Genomic DNA, 19,620 nt, shown 5'->3' with positions numbered 1-19,620 from the left:
GTTTTATGTTCTTTAAATTGTCTTTTTATTTCTGTCTGTCTCTTTTACAAGGGTCTTTCTTTTATCTTACATCACTGGAATTTGTTTCATCAGGCCCCCTGTTGAATATCTTTGCTGTATACCCAACCTCGATGTATACCCAACCGCGCTGTTACCCAACCTTGATGACAGGCTTACTGGCCTATAGGTAAGCTAGCCAATAAGGCAGCCATCCACTGATCCAGTTAAGCTTAAGGATTCATTGTGCCACATGTATGTTTAATATTGAAATTTTTACAACAGTTTAATATGCAACGGAATTTTATACAATATTAGTAGCGGTCCTTAGCCTAAAAAACACTGAAGACCCCTGCTCTTTAGATTAAGGTTATTATTATTTAGATTAACTGTTAGCAGCTGTAGTGTTTATTATTATTATCTTTTTTTGAGTTGCACACACAGTCTAATTATTTGGAAGAGTAGCGATGGACTTTTATGTACTTCAATAAGGGGTTCGCTTCATGACTGAGCTCAACCCCACATAAAAAAACAACACAGCCCTCCATGCATTTACATTGAAAGTACTTGGGTATCCTCCCACGTAGAAGACTGTATCGTCGGTCAAGAGGTTGAGCAGCCCCTGATCTCCTCCAGCCTCCACGTCGGCTTTGACAGCTTGGTGCCCCTCAGTGGCTTCTGAAGACATGGACATTTGACCGTACTGGAGGATCCTGCATTCAGCCAGACAGACGCATAGTTATTCTTACTGAATAAGGACAGGATACAAGATAACACACACTTGTAGGATAAACAAACCTGAGTACACAAGGAGCTAAACTGAATGGAGTCCTGCATGGGGCTCTAGTCGGGGACTCCATAGTTCTGCTGGGACACTTCAATGCGCAAATGGGCAATAATGGAGACACCTGGAGAGGCGTGATTGGTAGGAAAGGCCTCCCTGATCTAAACCCCAGCGGTCATTTGCTGTTAGACATCTGTGCTAGTCATGGATTGTCTATAACAAACACCATGTTCGAACATAAGGATGCTCATAAGTGTACGTGGTACCAGAGCACCCTAGGCCGAAGGCCAATGATCTTACTGTTTTTCAGAAAGTAATGGAGGTGGAACAATGGAAACACCACATTCATTTGTATTTAGAGATGATGCAGGTGCATGGCAAGCCAGGACATCCAATGTTCTTTGTTATTACGTACCTTTAGTTTTTAACTTTTTTTCCAGTCATTACATAAACTACTACAGGCAAAATAAAATGATATTTCTATTGAAGCAAACTGCTGATTTTCATTTCTTTTTGTTTCCTAAAAAATTGGTATGTTATAAAATAAAAATGTGCATGTGAAAGAATTTTACTCTTTTCTTTAAAGAAACTATTGAGCAGTGTGAAGTCACTCAAATTGTTCAAACTGTGTAATGTGTGTGTGTGTGTGTGTGTGTGTGTGTGTGTGTTTTACCTCTCCAGCACTACGCTGTTGAAGTTTCCATCAGACTTGACATCTTCAGTCATCAGCACCTCAGCAGTTTCTCCTCCAATGTTGAAGAACCAGCGCAGTCTCTTCCCCTCCAACGCCATGCCCAGGAACTCCTTACTGGACTACAAATACCAGATAGAGCGTCATGAATGACACAAACCCATACTGTCCTTGCCAAGGGTTTCCTTACTGGACTAGAAATACCAGATAGATATAGAAATCAACTACAAAAATCCATACTGTCCAACGAATCACGTTCAAAACAAAGAATACACCCCAGGACCGTGTTGATAGAAGCCATAGCGCTACTGTGCCAATCAAATGCATGAATGTTCAGACAGTTTTGAAACAACAATACACATTTTTGAAATAATAAACTCCAAAAACAAGTTCATCATTAAATACTGCACAAAACAACACGTAATGAGCTTCTGTGTTGCTGTACTGATGCTTACATCCTTGTTGCCGAGGTAGAAGACGAACTGCTTGTCGCTGTTGTCCTGCCGCCTGGCTCGTGCCGCCTCCGGCAGAGTGATGTAGAACTTCAGGGAGGTGTAGGCAGCCAGGTCGGCCAGGTTAGGCGGAGTACGAACCTGAACACCGGACTGCCCGTTAAACTTCACCGACACGCTCACCTGGATGGATGGGGGAAAGAGAAAACATTACAAGCTGCTGGAAGAGAAGGGCTTTTCTCAATTCTAACTTCTTTTTATGTGTGTGTGCGTGCGTTTGTGCGTGCGTACCTTGCTGGCAGCGTTGCGCGCCTGCTGTATGAGCTGCCGGATGCGGCTGATGTTCTCAGAGATGTTTGGCATCTGTGCCGAGTGATTCTGCAGTTTATCCAGCTTCTTCATGAGCAGAGGAATAGTTTCCCCCAGTACGTGCACTGTAGAGAGAAAGTGAGAGGAAGTGACTCACAGTCCACTTAGATAATGTTATTGAATATGGTATCTGGTAATAGTTACACTATTACATGTTTTTTTTTTCATTGGGGCTGCAACTAATGATTATTTTTACTATCAATGAATCATTTAAAGCTACAGTGCGTTGTTTCTGTCGCCCCCTTGAGGAATTCTAAGTAATGACAACAACACCGTCTGCGCATCCACATGATACAAGCCTTACGTGATCGTGCACCCCCCTTAATATTTTTTGGTTGTATTTTTGGTGACACATTCACAAGCTCCTACCAGTCTTGTTCGCCTCCATCAGTGCGTTGTTGATGTCATCGTTGGTGGCGTTGGCGTCGCCGTAGGCCTGCTGCCATTGGTCCAGCTGCTCTTTAATGGGACGCAGGGCATCGTTGACTTGTGTTGCCGTGACGTTCGCCAGAGCCGCCGCTCGCTTTGCCTCGTCGATCTCCTGACTCGTGTCTGTTCATCGCAGAGAATGAAGGATGACATTGATTTTTAAATAGATATTAGAGATGGATAAGCTCATATCACTCCTTCCACATCTTTAAAATTAGCTTTCTTTCTACTAGTTTTCATCTTATGAATAAATTAAATAAAAAATGTTTTTTTGATTTTAATCAAATTCGACAATGTATGCTCTGGTGTAGGGCTGCATGATATGAGGAAAATATATAATTTGTATAATAATAATAATTATTTTATTATATTGGAGGGAATGATCATTTTTGTGTCATTACTCTTTCAATGAAAAATAATAAAATTGAAAAAATTGAAATGATTATAGTGTGATTTATGCGAGGATCTGTATCAAACAAAGATGTCTTCTTTAGTCTGTAGGATAGATAAAATCTTGGTGGAAAGTCATCAGTTCTGCGTCTCACACCTACATCGCCAAACCGGAATTAATGGAAATGCTTAGTTAATGTGATGTAGTTACTGTGTTGAGTGTGCATACTTGAGGTGAAGTTGAGGTTGTTCTGAACCATCCTCAGGTCCTTCATCACAGCAGCCTGTTTGGTTTTGGCGTCGCCCAGTCGCCTCTGAGCGTCTTCCAGCTGTGGCTTCAGTTCTGCGCAGCAGAAACAGATAAAGGACAAACTTCAACGACCAAAACATCCTAACTGAAGGTCTCTGCGTCTACTTGATTTCATGACATCCCTTAAAATGAATTTCTTAGAGGAATACATTGTAAGTAAAAGGTGTGCGTTGTTTACCGTTGTTGAGTTCATCATTTAGCTTTCCCACTTGGTCCTTCAGCCCCACGCTGTGGTTCCTCAGACCATCCGCAATCTGACCCAGATCCTGGTCCTTTATGTTCTACACACACACACACACACACACACACAATAGACGCAGTTGAAATCATATACAAAATCAAGGGCCATTGGCATACAGCAGGTCTTCATAATATTATGCATATCCCTCTGTTCTCATGGGTAGAAGTAACAACGTCTTCGCAATATAAGGTGGCCGCCTATAATAGCAGACAGAGCACAGTACTTTGCTAGCCATATAGCCCTCACACACACGCGCGAATGCGCGCGCGCGCGCACACACACACACACACACACACACACACACACACACACACACACACACACACACACACACACACAAATATTACAAGCCCGTTCTTTAAGCAGTTTTCATTTGTGCATGCGTGTGCGCTCGTAAGGCAGAAGAATAAACATGCCCATGCGTCCTGTACCTCCAGAGTGGCGTTAGCAGCTTTGTCGGCCATCTTGGCAGCCTCTTCTGCCTCCTTGATGCTGTTGATGATGTTGTTGTAGGCTTTTGTTACATCCACAAATCCACCCTTCGTGGTTTCTGCAACCAAACTGCAGACAAACACATGCAAGATCTTTACCAACTTCTGATATGATTTACCTGGTGAGTGCCCAGCAGTGAGGCTCGTTTGCCAGAGTAGCCAACCTAATATCCAGTTGGAGCTAAGCATATACAGTTGTGTTCAGAATAATAGCAATGTGTTTAAAAAAAGTGAATAATGCTCAAAATCCTTAGAATAGCTTTTAATCCCATAATATCATTGCATTGGGAACACTGCACATTCAATTCCAAATCAAAACATGACCAAAATTGATCAAGTTTGTGTTCTACCTTTACAGGAAGCGAAGGAAAAGGAAAATTAGGCTGTGTATATATTGAAAAATGTCTCAAGGGTTTGCTCTACTTTGAATCACTGCACTAATATTTAGTTGCATAACCATTATTTCTGAGAACTGCTGCATGTCTGTGTTGCATGGAGTCGACCAACTTCTGGCACCTGGTGGTGAACAGGTATCCCAGCCCAGGACCATTGAACTACATTACCCACAATTCCTCTGCATTACTGGGTTTGGCTTCAGAAACAGCATTTTAGATGTCACCTATGGGATTGAGGTCTGGGGATTGGGCTGGCCGCTCCATAACATCAGACTTTGCTCTCTTACTGGTGTGTTCTGGGTCATTGTCTTGTTAAAGACCCATTTCAAAGGCGTTTCCTCTTCAGCATAAGGCAACATGACCTCTTCAAGTATTCTGATGTATTGAAACTGATCCATGATCCCTGGTATGTGATAAATAGGCCCAACACCACAGTATGAGAAACATCCCATAACACCACCATGCTTTACTGTCTTCACAGTGTACTGTGGCTTGAGTTCAGTGCATGGGGGTCGTTGGACAAACTGTCTGCGGCCCCTAGACCCAAAAAGAACTATTTGTCTCTCATCAGTCCCCTGAATGTTGCTCCATCTCTCCTTTGGCAGATTTCAACCTATTCAGTACATGTCTTTTTTTCAGCAGTGGGACTTTGCGGGGGCTTCTAGCTGCTAGCTTAGCATCACATAGCCTTCTTCTGATCCTAACAGTACTCACAGGTAACTTTAAGTCTCCTTTGATTTTCCTGGAGCTGATATCATTGGTTGAGCCTTTGCCATTTTGGCTATTCTTCGATCCATTCGAATGGTAGTTGACCGTGTTTTCCCACGTCGTTCAGGCTTTGGATGCCATTTCAAGGCATTTGAAATCACTTTGGCTGAGCAGCCTATCATTTTCTGCTCTTCTTTATATGTTTTCCCCTCTCCAATCAACTTTTTAATCAAAGTCCGTTGTTCCTCAGAGCAATGTCTGGAACGACCCATTTTGCTGAGTATTTCAGTGTGAAATGCACTATAACCAGCATGCACAACATTTACTTCCTTCCTTCCTTAAATATGGGCCATAACTGACACCTGTTTCTTCACAGAATCAATCACCTCACTAACTGAACACAGCACTGCTATTATTTTGAACATGGCCCTTTCAATTACAGATTCAATTACCCAGAATGAGCAGCATGATGTCCTGACTGTTGGGTCTGTTGGTTTTCTATGACTCTACAACATTTACTAGGAAATTATTTGCCATGTAGAAATATCACTTCTACCAAAAAATTAGATTTATGAGGTTAGTGATGTTGGACTGCTATTATTTTGAACACAACTGTAACTAGTCTCTTACCTGGACAGGTTCATGGCTAACGCGTTTAGCAGCTCAGCATGTTTCTCTGCTTCCTCCACCAGAGGAATTTTGGAGTCAGCCAAAGCTAAGTGCTGCACTCTCTTTGCCAGCGGCGTCCTGGCGCCGTCCAGCTGGGCCGCCAATCGCTCGTACTCCTGAGAAAGACGTTTAAAGGGTTAGAGACGGGTAACGTACAACCGCAACATCTCCAAGTGTCTCCTTGACAAATATACAGCAAATGTTAACTAGCCATCGTTTTCTTGTAAGCGATTGTGAAAGATATTTCCTGGGATAGCATTCATTTTAATCCTTATGTCCCGTTAATGTAATGGGATGCAACGTTTCAGTGAACAAAAGTGGGAACCAATAATGTGACTAACACAGTAAACAGCTCAACTGCTGACTCTTATAGAAAATAACAATATGTATACAATGGGAATATGTTGCATTATTACATTAAAAATAGATAATGGGATTGCCAAAATGACAATTGTATGAACACTTGTTTAAAATGAATGACCAAAGAACAAAACAACTTAAAATCAACTTAATTAAGACATCGATGCTCCTCTAGTTGTGTGTGTGTGTGTGTGTGTGTGTACAGTGTGGAATAAAAATTGTATTTGCACCAAACTTCACCTTAAGCTCCAAAACACCTAAATACAACTTTTAAACTTTTCACACAGAGGAGGACGGTGCCTTCACGCTGCACCGGAAACAAAGAGTAGAAAGAATACACTTACAATTAGCAAAAATATAAAACTATTTTTCAGGTGTTGTAGGCTTTAGATTAAAGTTCTGGCAAGCTCAGTAAAAAAATCAGGTTCAGGTTACCCGCCCCTTCAATAGCATTCACACGCTACTATTGGCCAGGCGTCCATGCTTACGCAGGGTAACGGAACCCGATTTGTTCAGGTCCTATCCCCTGACCAATCAGCTTTCCTAACCTTAACTACTCGAGGTCAATGCCTAACGCCAACCAATTGGGCTGCTTTGTAGGGCGGGACTTTTTCTAGGACTTGCGTGGGATCCAAAATAGTGTGGAAGAAGTATTCAGATCCTTAATTTCAGTAAAAGTATCATACCACACTGTAAAAATACTCTGTTACTCTGTTAAGTAAAAATTCTGCATTGAAAATGTTACTTAAAGGTCCCATGGCATGAAAATGTCACTTTATGAGTTTTTTTTTTTTTTTAACATTAATATGAGTTCCCCCAGCCTGCCTATGGTCCCCCAGTGGCTAGAAATGGTGATAGGTGTAAACCGAGCCCTGGGTATCCTGCTCTGCCTTTGAGAAAATGAAAGCTCAGATGGGCCAATCTGGAATCTTCCCTTTATGACGTCAAAAGGGGAAAAGTTACCTCCCCTTTCTCTGCTTTGACCACCCAGAGAATTTGGCCTGCCCATGAAAAAGAAAGAGCGAGACATCATGGCTTGCAAACAAGCAAAGTGGCAGTTGGTCAAGGCTACACCCCCACCCTCCACCTTGCCCCCCCCTCTCCTCCTCAATAGCATTTAAAGCTACAGACACAGAAATGGCACATCCTAAGGAAAGATCATTGTGGGACTGGCTCTAGTGGCTGGAATTCTGCACCAAGGCTGAATTTAGGGAAAGAGACTTCAGATACAGTATTAGGGGACCACTAAGACCTATATAAAAGAGACTTCAGATACAGTATTAGGGGACCACTAAGGTCTATATAAAAGAGACTTGAGATACAGTATTAGGGGACCACTAAGGTCTATATAAAAGAGACTTCAGATACAGTATTAGGGGACCACTAAGGTCTATATAAAAGAGACTTCAGATACAGTATTAGGGGACCACTAAGGTCTATATAAAAGAGACTTGAGATACAGTATTAGGGGACCACTAAGGTCTATATAAAGAGACTTCAGATACAGTATTAGGGGACCACTAAGGTCTATATAAAAGACACTTCAGATACAGTATTAGGGGACCACTAAGGTCTATATAAAAGAGACTTGAGATACAGTATTAGGGGACCACTAAGACCTATATAAAAGAGACTTCAGATACAGTATTAGGGGACCACTAAGGTCTATATAAAAGAGACTTCAGATACAGTATTAGGGGACCACTAAGGCCTATATTAAAGACTTCAGATACAGTATTAGAGGACCACTAAGGTCTATATAAAAGAGACTTCAGATACAGTATTAGGGGACCACTAAGGTCTATATAAAAGACACTTCAGATACAGTATTAGGGGACCACTAAGGTCTATATAAAAGAGACTTGAGATACAGTATTAGGGGACCACTAAGACCTATATAAAAGAGACTTCAGATACAGTATTAGGGGACCACTAAGGTCTATATAAAAGAGACTTCAGATACAGTATTAGGGGACCACTAAGGCCTATATTAAAGACTTCAGATACAGTATTAGAGGACCACTAAGGCCTATATAAAAGAGACTTCAGATACAGTATTAGGGGACCACTAAGGCCTATATAAAAGAATCCAAAAAGCAGCATGTTATAGGACCTTTAAGTAAAAGTATGTAAGTAATATCCAGAAAATGTACTTAAAGTATAAATAAGTGGAAAGGATCCAAACAGTTGTGTGTTTAATGGTCTAATCATTTCAGCTGGACTTGTAGGCCGTTATATTGTTGGCTAGCTTCATTTTTAATAAAACATGATATTTTATAAACGACATGTGTTATGTATGCAAAATTGTTGATTTGTAAAGTAACTTAAGCTGTCAGTATCTCAACTCTAAGTGTTTTCAACATTCCCAAGAGCATCCAACAATTTATGAACTGAACCGGAGTTTCTTTTTGTCCCTCCGAAGACGGGTGTGAAGCTGCTCAGTACATTTATATTATTCGAGTTTGAACAGCAGGTAGAGCCCAGACATGTTAGCACAATTTCAACTACATGTTTCTGTTTGTTCTGACCTCTTTGGAGTCGTGCAGCATGGGCACCACGTGGTTGACCTGGGTTATGTCGTCTTCAGCCATGTGTAACTGCTCGGTCACCTCCTTCTGCTTCGACAGCAGGTCTCCTATTCTCCTCTGAGAGAGAGAGAGAGAGAGAGAGAGAGAGGGAGAGAGGGAGAGAGAGAGAGAGAGAGACACCCAATATCATTTTTCATGGAACTGGAACTGTTTTTTTTAAAAGTGGCAGACTGAGCCTATAGGAAATGTGTATTGTATTGGGATATACAATTAGTTTAAAATGAAAACAAATGAAACTTATGAATGTAATGTTCTATTTAGCAGAACAACATTGTGTTGTTCTATCCTATCCAACATTTCTAAGCAGATTTTCGATCTGTATGATGCTGTATTCTGATCAAAAGAATGGAATCGGGACAGAAGCATACATGGTCCCAGCCCTACTGCTCCTCCCTCCCTGTTACTGTTGGTTTCCCAGCTCACCTGGTTGTCCTCCAGGGTTTTCTCATTGCCGTTGTTGATCTCTGCGGCTCTGGCCGTGTTGTTCACCGCTTGGTTCAGGGCGTCTCGGAGATCCATCATGTCAGAGTGGAAGCGGGACAGGCGCTCTCGGATACCCTTGGCCAAGTTGCTGTTTTCTCCCTGAAGACCTGCCAACTCCTTGTTAACACGATCCAACACTAGCAGGGAACAGGAGGGGAACCAAGGATGTCATCACAACTACAATTTACTATGACTTTTTTGTTGCGGTAAAGTTTAATTTGTGTCACTTTGCAATAGGTCAGTTTAGTAAGTATACTTAGCAAATTACATTAGACCCAGTTTTTAATCTTTTATTCATTTTGTAACCTGAGAGCGTCAATTAGTGACACCAAAGGTCCTGACCCAGAGCGTCAATTAGTGACACCAAAGGTCCCGACCCAGAGCATAAAAAAGTAACACCAAAGGTCCCGACCCAGAGCATCAAAAGGTGATGCCAAAGGTCCCGAACCAGAGCGTCAAAAACTGACGCCAAAGGTCCTGACCAAGAGCGTCAATTAGTGATGCCAAAGGTCCTGACCCAGCATGTCAATTAGTGATGCCAAAGGTCCCAACCGAGAGCGTCAAAACGTGACGCCAAAGGTCCCGAACCAGAGCGTCAAAAGGTGATGCCAAAGGTCCCGACCAAGAGCGTCAAAAACTGACGCCAAAGGTCCCGACCAAGAGCGTCAATTAGTGATGCCAAAGGTCCCGACTCAGCACGTCAATTAGTGATGCCAAAGGTCCCCACCAAAGGTCCCGACCCAGAGCGTCAATTAGTGACACCAAAGGTCCCAACCCAGAGCGTCAAAAAATGACGCCAAAGGTCCCGACCCAGAGCGTCAAAAGGTGATGCCAAAGGTCCCGACCAAGAGCGTCAAAAACTGACGCCAAAGGTCCCGACCAAGAGCGTCAATTAGTGATGCCAAAGGTCCCGACCAAGAGCGTCAAAAACTGACGCCAAAGGTCCCGACGCCAAAGGTCCCGACCAAGAGCGTCAATTAGTGACGCCAAAGGTCCCGACCAAGAGCGTTAAAAACTGACGCCAAAGGTCCCGACCAAGAGCGTCAATTAGTGATGCCAAAGGTCCCGACCCAGCACGTCAATTAGTGATGCCAAAGGTCCCCACCAAAGGTCCCGACCCAGAGCATCAATTAGTGACACCAAAGGTCCCGACCCAGAGCGTCAAAAGGTGATGCCAAAGGTCCCGACCAAGAGCGTCAAAAACTGACGCCAAAGGTCCCGACCAAGAGCGTCAATTAGTAATGCCAAAAGTCCTGACCCAGCATGTCAATTAGTGATGCCAAAGGTCCCGAACCAGAGCGTCAAAAGGTGATGCCAAAAGTCTCGACCAAGAGCTTCAAAAAGTGACGCCAAAGGTCCCGACCAAGTGCGTCAAAAAGTGACGCCAAAGGTCCCGACCCAGAGCATCAAAAGGTGATGCCAAAGGTCCTGACCCAGAGCATCAAAAAGTGAAGCCAAAGGTCCTGACCCAGAGCATCAAAAAGTGACGCCAAAGGTCCTGACCCAGAGCATCAAAAAGTGAAGCCAAAGGTCCTGACCCAGAGCATCAAAAAGTGACGCCAAAGGTCCTGACCCAGAGCATCAAAAAGTGACGCCAAAGGTCCTGACCCAGAGCATCAAAAAGTGAAGCCAAAGGTCCTGACCCAGAGCATCAAAAAGTGACGCCAAAGGTCCTGACCCAGAGCATCAAAAAGTGACACCAAAGATCCCGACCCAGAGCGTCAATTAGTGATGCCAAAGGACCCGACCAAGAGCGTCAATTAGTGATGCCAAAGGTCCCGACCCAATGTGTTGAATTCAGAATTCGATTTTGTTTGTTTGCCTGAGGGAATAGACTTACATTTGTGGGCCTCGGTCTTCTCTCTGTCAGCCACTTTCTTCTGTCCCACGAAGCTCCGGTACCTCATCTCCCTCAGCATGGCCTGCACCTCCCTAATCTTCCTTTCCCTGTCCCCGTCATCCTGCCCTGCCTCCGTGTTGTTCAGCGAGGAGCGGTTCGCCATCATCATGATGTCTGTAGAAAGCACGTCACAACGCAATATGTAATAACAACGCATTATGTACTTAAATGTCAAAATGTAATAAATATTCACTTCATTGTGTAATAACACCCACATTATGTATTAAAGGTGCAGTAAGCGATGCTGGTAAAGATTGTTATTTAAACTGAACTGCCAAACAAATACAAAAATGTAATATGGTGCATTATGTAATAACCAACCAAAATGGATGTATTCATTCATTTTTTTATAACATTGTCATGTTTATTTCATGAAATTCTAGCGTGAATTATGGGTACTCAAAATTAGTTTTAAAAATATACACTATTTGTTCAGTAGATTAGTATTAGCTTTCATTGGTCAATACACATTACTAAATGTATTACATATTGCGTTTTTATTACAACATGCGGCAGATTATGACATAATGCGGCTGTGATTACAAAATGAAGTATAAATGTATTACATCTGGATGTTTTATTACATAATGCATCACAAACAAACAATCAATCAACTGTCTGCCACAGTAAACAGTCCTGTCTCTCAGGTTTCTGTCTCAGCTTCTCATAGTATTGGAAGATTGTCCTCGCCACTGTTGCACTAAATGCTTGCTTTTGGGGGAGGGGGGGGGGGGATTTTTGGGTCTCTGTAAATAATAGAGTGTGGTCTACACCTACTCTATCTGTAAAGTGTCCTGAGATAACTTCTGTTATGATATGACACTATAAACAAAATTGAATTGAACTTAAATCAACAGTCTGCATTACATTGTAATGTAATTCTGTTTTGAACTGATTGGTAATGGAGTCATTGTCCTCTGTCTTACGGTTTAAATCCACGGTCATGTTCTTGATGGAGGACAGCAGGTCCTCGGCCCTCTGGTGTGTGTTAGTGGTACTGTCCCGCAGGTCACCGACCCTGCCGCTCATCACTGTCGCCTAGAAACACCACAACAACAACAACAACATAACACGCTCAGTTCTACGTGGAAACACAGACATTTACAATAAGCTCGTTTCATGCTGTCGAAGGACGAAAACATTTATGATGAAAGATGGAGTATTACAGAAGTGTTTAAATAAAGACTGGGTGTGTGTGAGTGTGTGTGGTCGTCGTCATCATCAGTGACCACACCTTGCCCTGCAGTTCATCAATGTCGTCATTGATGTTCATGATCTCAGCCTCCAGCATGTCGGCCCGACTCCTGCTGTCATCCAGCGTACTGTTGTAGTTCTCTATGGCACGCTAGAACCATGGGAAAATGAGTTTATTATAAAAAAGTATACATGACACCAACAGCACAGCAGTCTTACAGGCTTGAGCCACATTGTGTGTGTGTGTGTGTGTGTGTGTGTGTCTGTGTGTGCATGCGTGCGTGCATGCGTCTGAGTGTGTGAGAGTGAGTGTGTGTACGTATGTAAGTGTGTGTATGTGTATATGTACACATACACATGTATAATTTACAGAGACCCAAAAATCCCGCCCAGTGTGTGTGTGTTTGTGTGTGTGTGTGTGTGTGTGTGTGTGTGTGTGTGTGTGTGTAGGTGCGTGCATGTGTGTGAGTGAGTGTGTGCGTGCATGCGTGTGTATTTGTGTGAGTGTGTGTGCGCGCATGTGTACACGTGAGTGTAGGTGCGTGTGTGTGCGTGCATGTGTGTGTGTGTGTGTGTGTGTGCGCGTGTGTGTGCGTGCGCATGTGTGTGTGCGTGTGTGTGTGTGTGTGTGTGTGTGTGCACTTACAGCGATCTCCTCCACAGACTTGTTGAGACTGTGCAGCTGAGCCCAGGCCATGGAGCTGGCATTGAGACTGCTCAGCTGACCGGCTACTGAGCTGAAGTTGGCGTTTATTTTGTCCAGATCCTCCAACAGGACGATGACACAGCTGTCACATGCTGCAACAAAGCACACACACACACACACACATACACACACACACACACAATTAATTCCACGTAAGGGTTAGGTGAGATATAACACTCTCTAAGAAATGTTTGGTATTTTCTCTCTCCTTTAAGCACATTTTAAATGTATCATATAACTACATTCAACACATACATTTATCAGTTGCTGTCAGCCCGTATGTGTGAGTGTGTATTTTCTTACGTTCACAGTGCATGCCATTGTGCTGCTCTACAGGTACGCTGTATTTCTGTGAGCAGGTGTCGCACTGTTTTCCTGTCATCCCGTCAGGACAGCGGCACTCTCCGGTGCGCGGGTCACAGCGGCCTCCTCTGCAGCCGCACTCTGGAGAGAAGAAGGCGTGGAACAGAACCGCCGGGGTCCATTTCATAAGAACCATTTTTGCATCCGCAGTGTGATTTGATAACAGCAGCAACCGCAAGTCAACGGTGAAGGCTACGATCTGATATGGCGACTATGACTCCTCCTGCTGAAACAACTAATATTATTGGTACTGCTAGTTCCTACGGCTACTATTAATATGACTGCTGCTGCTGCTATTGCTGCTTATGCCACTGTTTCTTACTACTGCTACCTTTACAGCTCCTTATTTTGTTCATTAAAATATCGATATTTGGCGCAAGCGTTATCGATTCTCGTATCGCACGAAGAAGGACAACCATATATTGCCGTGTGGATATTTTGTCCCACCCCAACATTACTGTACCGGTTGCATCTGGAATTTGTGTTCAGGCTGCAAAGATGCCGTACATTATGCCGTAATAACAAATTGGGTGTGTATGAGAAAATTTGGAAACCAAATTCTGTTGTGGGCTGGGACAGGAGGGGTTGTGATAAGCTGTAATTGTAACTGCAATAATCAAGTATAGTACGCTGTGTAGTGGTCATGCATGCACTCACTCTTGCATCCGTTGGGTCCGTAGTCCCAGTGTCCAGGAGCGCACTGTCTGCAGCTGGGCCCGTTGACCCCGGGCTGACAGGCGCACTGACCGCTCCGGGGGTCGCACAGCTTGACCAGAGCCGCAGAGGCGTTGCAGTCGCACTGGCGACAGCCGGAGCACGAGTCAAAGCCAAACCGGGCGTCCTGGCATGGAAAACAGATTCAGGCAGATTGTTGTAGAGGAGTCGCTCCACGAAAAGACAACAGTTTCTGTCCTCAGACAGGAGACGTTTGAGCCATGCATATTACAGTTGAGTTCTTCCTGAGATCACAAGGCATGTTACAGTAATATCCATCACACATCCCTTTGTAGTGTTAAAAGAAACTGCCCCCCTCTGACGCTGTCTCCTGACCATTTGTATGGAAAACATAACCCTTTGATGCTATGGCAGTTTGATCTTCTGCCTCTCATCTGAAATCCCTCAGACTACTGTAAAAAACTACAATCTCAAATTTCATGCGCGGGAAAGTCACCAGACGCCACAATCTTCTGAACATAGTCATACTGAGAAATCCAGAGAGAGTTGTGTGGAGCTAAGAGTTTTAATTGACTTTGTAGCAACTCATTTGGCAACGGCTTGAACGGAACGGACGCTTACCTCACAGCGGTCGCAGAGCGCTCCGGTGACTCCCGCCTTGCAGCGACACTGTCCGGTGTGAGGGTCACATGACTCGGTGCCACACGGAGAGCAGTTACATTCTGCGTTAAAGAAAAGAAAGAACAAACTCAACTTAACTTCTGATTCCTTCACTCAATTGACGCTTTCACGCAATCAATCAGATGAACACATGACTGCATCTCATGAACTGTGGCTGTACTGAGCTCGAGGCTGAACTCACTGGTGCAGTTTTTGGCGGTGATGGCGTCCCCGTAGTAACCGGGAGCGCAGATGTCACAGTGAGGCCCGGCCGTGTCGTGCATGCAGCCAAGACACTCGCCGGTCAGCGGGTGGCAGTCGGTGAACAGCATGTTGGGGTCCGTGTTGCCGTGGCAATGGCACAGCTGGCACCTGCTGCCGAGCACCATGGGATTGCCATAGTAACCGGGGGCACACCTGTTAAGAGGGAGATATTTAATGACACGTATCTGAAGTGATATATTGCGCCAAAATGATAAACTGAGTCCTCATGTTATCCAATAAGAATCCACTACATTGCCATTGTAGTTACTACTTAAAGGGAGACACTACAGGCAAAAACATTTTTTAATTTTGAGGTTTTGGGCTATTTTGCTTCCTTAAAAGGTCCCATGGCATGAAAATTTCACTTTATGAGGTTCCACCTTGCCCCCCCTCTCTCCTCCTCAATAGCATTTAAAGCTACAGACACAGAAATGGCACATCCTAAGGAAAGCTCATTGTGGGACTGGCTCTAGTGGCTGGAATTCTGGACCAAGGCTGAATTTAGGGAAAGAGACTTCAGATACAGTATTAGGGGACCACTAAGGTCTATATAAAAGAGACTTCAGATACAGTATTAGGGGACCACTAAGGTCTATATAAAAGAGACTTCAGATACAGTATTAGGGGACCACTGAGGTCTATATAAAAGAGACTTCAGATACAGTATTAGGGGACCACTAAGGCCTATATAAAAGAGACTTCAGATACAGTATTAGGGGACCACTAAGGTCTATATAAAAGAGACTTCAGATACAGTATTAGGGGACCACTAAGGTCTATATAAAGAGACTTCAGATACAGTATTAGGGGACCACTAAGGTCTATATAAAAGAGACTTCAGATACAGTATTAGGGGACCACTAAGGTCTATATAAAAGAGACTTCAGATACAGTATTAGGGGACCACTAAGGTCTATATAAAAGAGACTTCAGATACAGTATTAGGGGACCACTAAGGTCTATATAAAAGAGACTTCAGATACAGTATTAGGGGACCACTAAGGTCTATATAAAAGAGACTTCAGATACAGTATTAGGGGACCACTAAGGAAAGAAAACATCCAAAAAAATCACATTTAGGTGTTTATGAGTTCTACACTTTGTCTATGTGTGTCTGTAAATGTATCCTACATTTACCAAAAAGTTAGCATTTACATATTTAAACATAACAATTTCAGAAAACTCAACTGGGGAGGTTTCATGCTGATATCTTTTGGTTAAAAGTTGACCCTGTTCACCTGTAGTGTCCTCAAAATGTCTGAATTTTCCAATCCATATCTTTAAAGGTTTAGTTCTCAGACTCTGAGCCAGAGGTCTCCACCTCAGCAGCATGAGAACGTACCGTAATGTGGTAAAAAGAACGTATGAAACTGCGTAGGTTTTGTCACTGTGTTCAGGAGCTGCATTACCTTTCACAGTGTGGTCCGGCGTAGCCCGGCATGCACAGACACTGCATCCTGTCGACTTTCTGCACACAGCCCTCTGCAAAGCTGCACACGGAGACCAAAACAACCAGTTAAAACAGGATTACGGCCCAGTGGGCTCAGTGGTTAGCACTTGTGCCTCACAGAAAGTAGGCACTGCAGATTCCATCCATGTTTGGGGCCTTTCTGTGGGGAGCTGGCTATGTTCTCCCTGTGTTTGCGTGGGTTTCCTCCGGGGGCCTCGGGTTTTCTCCGACCATAAATATATGCATGCTGGATAACTAGGACTACAGTAGAAAATTAGTCATCTGGCTAACACTGGCACATTTACAGAATCGTTGATTAATTGCCTGAAACGTCCATTGTGGGGTAATAAACTTGAAATCAATCAATCAAATTTGAATGTCGTCCAAGTAGCTTTGTTCATGATTATTCATGTTTAGGATCCAGCACCCAGCCTTCAAAGCTATCTACATGAGTTGAGCTTGTCCAGTCCTACTTTTTTTATTCCTAATAAAATAAATAAATCTTGAATTTCATGAGAAAACCAATAAGAAAAGAGAGTGAAATGTACTGACTTGTTGGACGGGACCCTCAGTGGGCAGGGACAACTGGAGCACGCCACCGCCTGTCCGTCAAGGCTGTTGTTGCCAAGGAAACCACCCAGGCAACTCTCGCAGTGGTCGCCGGCAGTGTTGTGCTGGCAGTTCTGACGGACGGAGAGAACAGACGGCGACGCGTGATGACTAACTTATCACTGAAGGGGAGCGATATCACGAAGGACAGAGAGGTTTGTGCGCCAAATTCTCACCAGACAGATTCCAGATCCATCCAGACAGCGGTCCGAGTGTCCGTTACAGTTGCAGGGAACACACTTCCCCAGAAACAGGCCGATGGTGTCTCTGTAGTAACCCGGAGCACATTTCTAAAGAGAGGAAGAGAGAAAACATTAGATCACACCTCCCCAACTATTCATACTGCTTCAGCTGCTTCCCCCCATGCATGTTCAACTCTTTCTACGGATTCAAACTTTACGTTTTCAACATGTTCAAATCAGCTGATTGAGATTTCTTACTTGGACCAACCCAGTCTCGCATTGCCAGACCTTCTTCCGCTCTGGTTTATTGGCATTTCTTTTAAACCAATCACTGTCGTCTTGGGTGGTGCTAAGCTCCGGACGGAGCCACGGTGCCTCTGCTAAATAGTCTCTGGAAGGAACTTGTTTTGGTGGAACGTGTACGTTCAAAAGTAGTTTTAAAGCAGTTAGACACTGGGCCGATAATTGGCCGTTGGACAGTCTGGCGAGATTAGTGACTGGAGTCTGTTCGGTGTGTTCCATGCCGTCGTCCGTTAGAGGAGCCGTCGGCCTTCATTTTCGCCGACCTGACATGCTCAGTCAGAGACAGGGCAGTCGGGACTCACCCGGAAACGGCTAGGGGGATGAGCGTGACTAAGCCTCTCAAAATCTGACGAAAATCTTTCAAACTGACCTTTGTCAATCTGAAATGAAGACAGATTCAGCAGCTGCACGGCCTATTTCTCTCTTAAAATGTTTTCAGAAACACGTTTCGGTGAACTATTTTAGTACAATATGAGATCGTATTCTGAATGAGTCGCCATTAATGGACGTTCGAAAAATCCAAAATCCGGAAGGAGCAGCCAGATCCATGTGACGCGTTCGTCCAATCAGCTGCTGGTTTTCATTTTTGGGCGACAATCCAGATTAGCGCTGCCTGCTGTTATGGAGACGTATTACGTCTCGTCTCTTCGGTGTGTTCTGAGGCACTTTTTTGACCAACTCGGGGAGACTGATCAGTCTGACTGGCTTTTCTGACGACGGTCGGCCGTCTGGTTGGTGTGTAGCTGCCTTTAGTCGTGCAACAGAAAACTCAGATTGGACAGATAGTCTAGCTAGCTGTCTGGATTTACCCTGCAGAGATCTGAGGAGCAGTTAACCATAGTCCTCAGAAACCCAATATTTGCCGATTTATTTTGTGTCGGTCAACTAATCAGTTAATCGACTAACTGATTCAGATCGACATGTATGGGACAGTGTTTTTGATTCAGAGTTTTGTTCAGTTAGGTTACAAATAAAAATGCACCGTCTCACGTTTCTACAAACACACAGCGATTCCCTCAAAGATACTGTATTGGTAGTAAGAAAGCATTACGATGCGTTTGGGAAACATGGTCCTGGTCCCTCACCTGACACGAGTCTCCCAGGTAATTGGCGGGACACATGCAGATCTCCACGTTGTTGGCATGGCGACCGGCGGGCAGGTTGTCGGCGGCCTCCAGCACGGCGCCGCGGAGCGACACGGAGTGGGCCGACTGGGAGTGCAGGGCTCGGATCTGCAGGGACTCCAGACCCACCAGGACCATCATCAGCTCCTCCCGAGACACCGAGTTACCGGTCTGAGCATGCCGGAAACTTCCCTGGGAGGAGAGGAAGTAGGGAGATGAACAAAGTTGAGATGTTCCGATACAGATACCAGTATGGGAAACACCTCCGATACCGCCTAAAATGCTGATATCGGTAGGTGTATTAGGGGACCACTAAGGTCTATATAAAAGAGACTTCAGATACAGTATTAGGGGACCACTAAGGTCTATATAAAAGAGACTTCAGATACAGTATTAGGGGACCACTAAGGTCTATATAAAAGAGACTTCAGATACAGTATTAGGGGACCACTAAGGTCTATATAAAAGAGACTTCAGATACAGTATTAGGGGACCACTAAGGCCTATATAAAAGAGACTTCAGATACAGTATTAGGGGACCACTAAGGTCTATATAAAAGAGACTTCAGATACAGTATTAGGGGACCACTAAGGTCTATATAAAAGAGACTTCAGATACAGTATTAGGGGACCACTAAGGTCTATATAAAAGAGACTTCAGATACAGTATTAGGGGACCACTGAGGCCTATATAAAAGAGACTTCAGATACAGTATTAGGGGACCACTAAGGTCTATATAAAAGAGACTTCAGATACAGTATTAGGGGACCACTAAGGCCTATATAAAAGAGACTTCAGATACAGTATTAGGGGACCACTAAGGTCTATATAA

The 19,620-nt window shown here is 44.0% G+C and overlaps 1 protein-coding gene across 7 annotated transcripts in view; it reads right to left on the bottom strand.

The window, feature by feature from the left end:
* The window catches only part of lama5 (laminin, alpha 5), a 120,210-nt gene that overhangs the window by 9,855 nt on the left and 90,735 nt on the right, over nt 1–19,620 (bottom strand). For all 7 annotated transcript variants that reach the window (XR_004899078.1, XM_036008448.1, XM_036008447.1 and 4 more), the window contains exons 41-63: nt 18,749–18,979; nt 17,355–17,468; nt 17,122–17,252; nt 16,529–16,609; nt 15,058–15,272; nt 14,817–14,917; nt 14,178–14,361; nt 13,461–13,601; nt 13,098–13,249; nt 12,492–12,602; nt 12,184–12,295; nt 11,198–11,371; nt 9,298–9,494; nt 8,815–8,931; nt 5,888–6,042; nt 4,095–4,224; nt 3,601–3,703; nt 3,342–3,455; nt 2,663–2,845; nt 2,216–2,358; nt 1,928–2,107; nt 1,455–1,594; nt 554–710 (exon numbers count right to left, since the gene is read on the bottom strand). Coding sequence is in view for 6 of the 7 variants with exons in the window: in XM_036008448.1 (XP_035864341.1) it covers nt 554–710; nt 1,455–1,594; nt 1,928–2,107; nt 2,216–2,358; nt 2,663–2,845; nt 3,342–3,455; nt 3,601–3,703; nt 4,095–4,224; nt 5,888–6,042; nt 8,815–8,931; nt 9,298–9,494; nt 11,198–11,371; nt 12,184–12,295; nt 12,492–12,602; nt 13,098–13,249; nt 13,461–13,601; nt 14,178–14,361; nt 14,817–14,917; nt 15,058–15,272; nt 16,529–16,609; nt 17,122–17,252; nt 17,355–17,468; nt 18,749–18,979 (3,366 nt within the window). In the remaining variant the exon portion in view is untranslated. The remainder of the gene's footprint in view (nt 1–553; nt 711–1,454; nt 1,595–1,927; nt 2,108–2,215; nt 2,359–2,662; nt 2,846–3,341; nt 3,456–3,600; nt 3,704–4,094; nt 4,225–5,887; nt 6,043–8,814; nt 8,932–9,297; nt 9,495–11,197; nt 11,372–12,183; nt 12,296–12,491; nt 12,603–13,097; nt 13,250–13,460; nt 13,602–14,177; nt 14,362–14,816; nt 14,918–15,057; nt 15,273–16,528; nt 16,610–17,121; nt 17,253–17,354; nt 17,469–18,748; nt 18,980–19,620) is intronic.

This window comes from Sander lucioperca, chromosome 12 (assembly GCF_008315115.2).
Source record: "Sander lucioperca isolate FBNREF2018 chromosome 12, SLUC_FBN_1.2, whole genome shotgun sequence".
In the NCBI taxonomy this organism is placed as follows: Eukaryota; Metazoa; Chordata; class Actinopteri; order Perciformes; family Percidae; genus Sander; species Sander lucioperca.
Note: the sequence above shows the minus strand (reverse complement) of the source record. Positions and strands in the feature narration are given on the sequence as shown.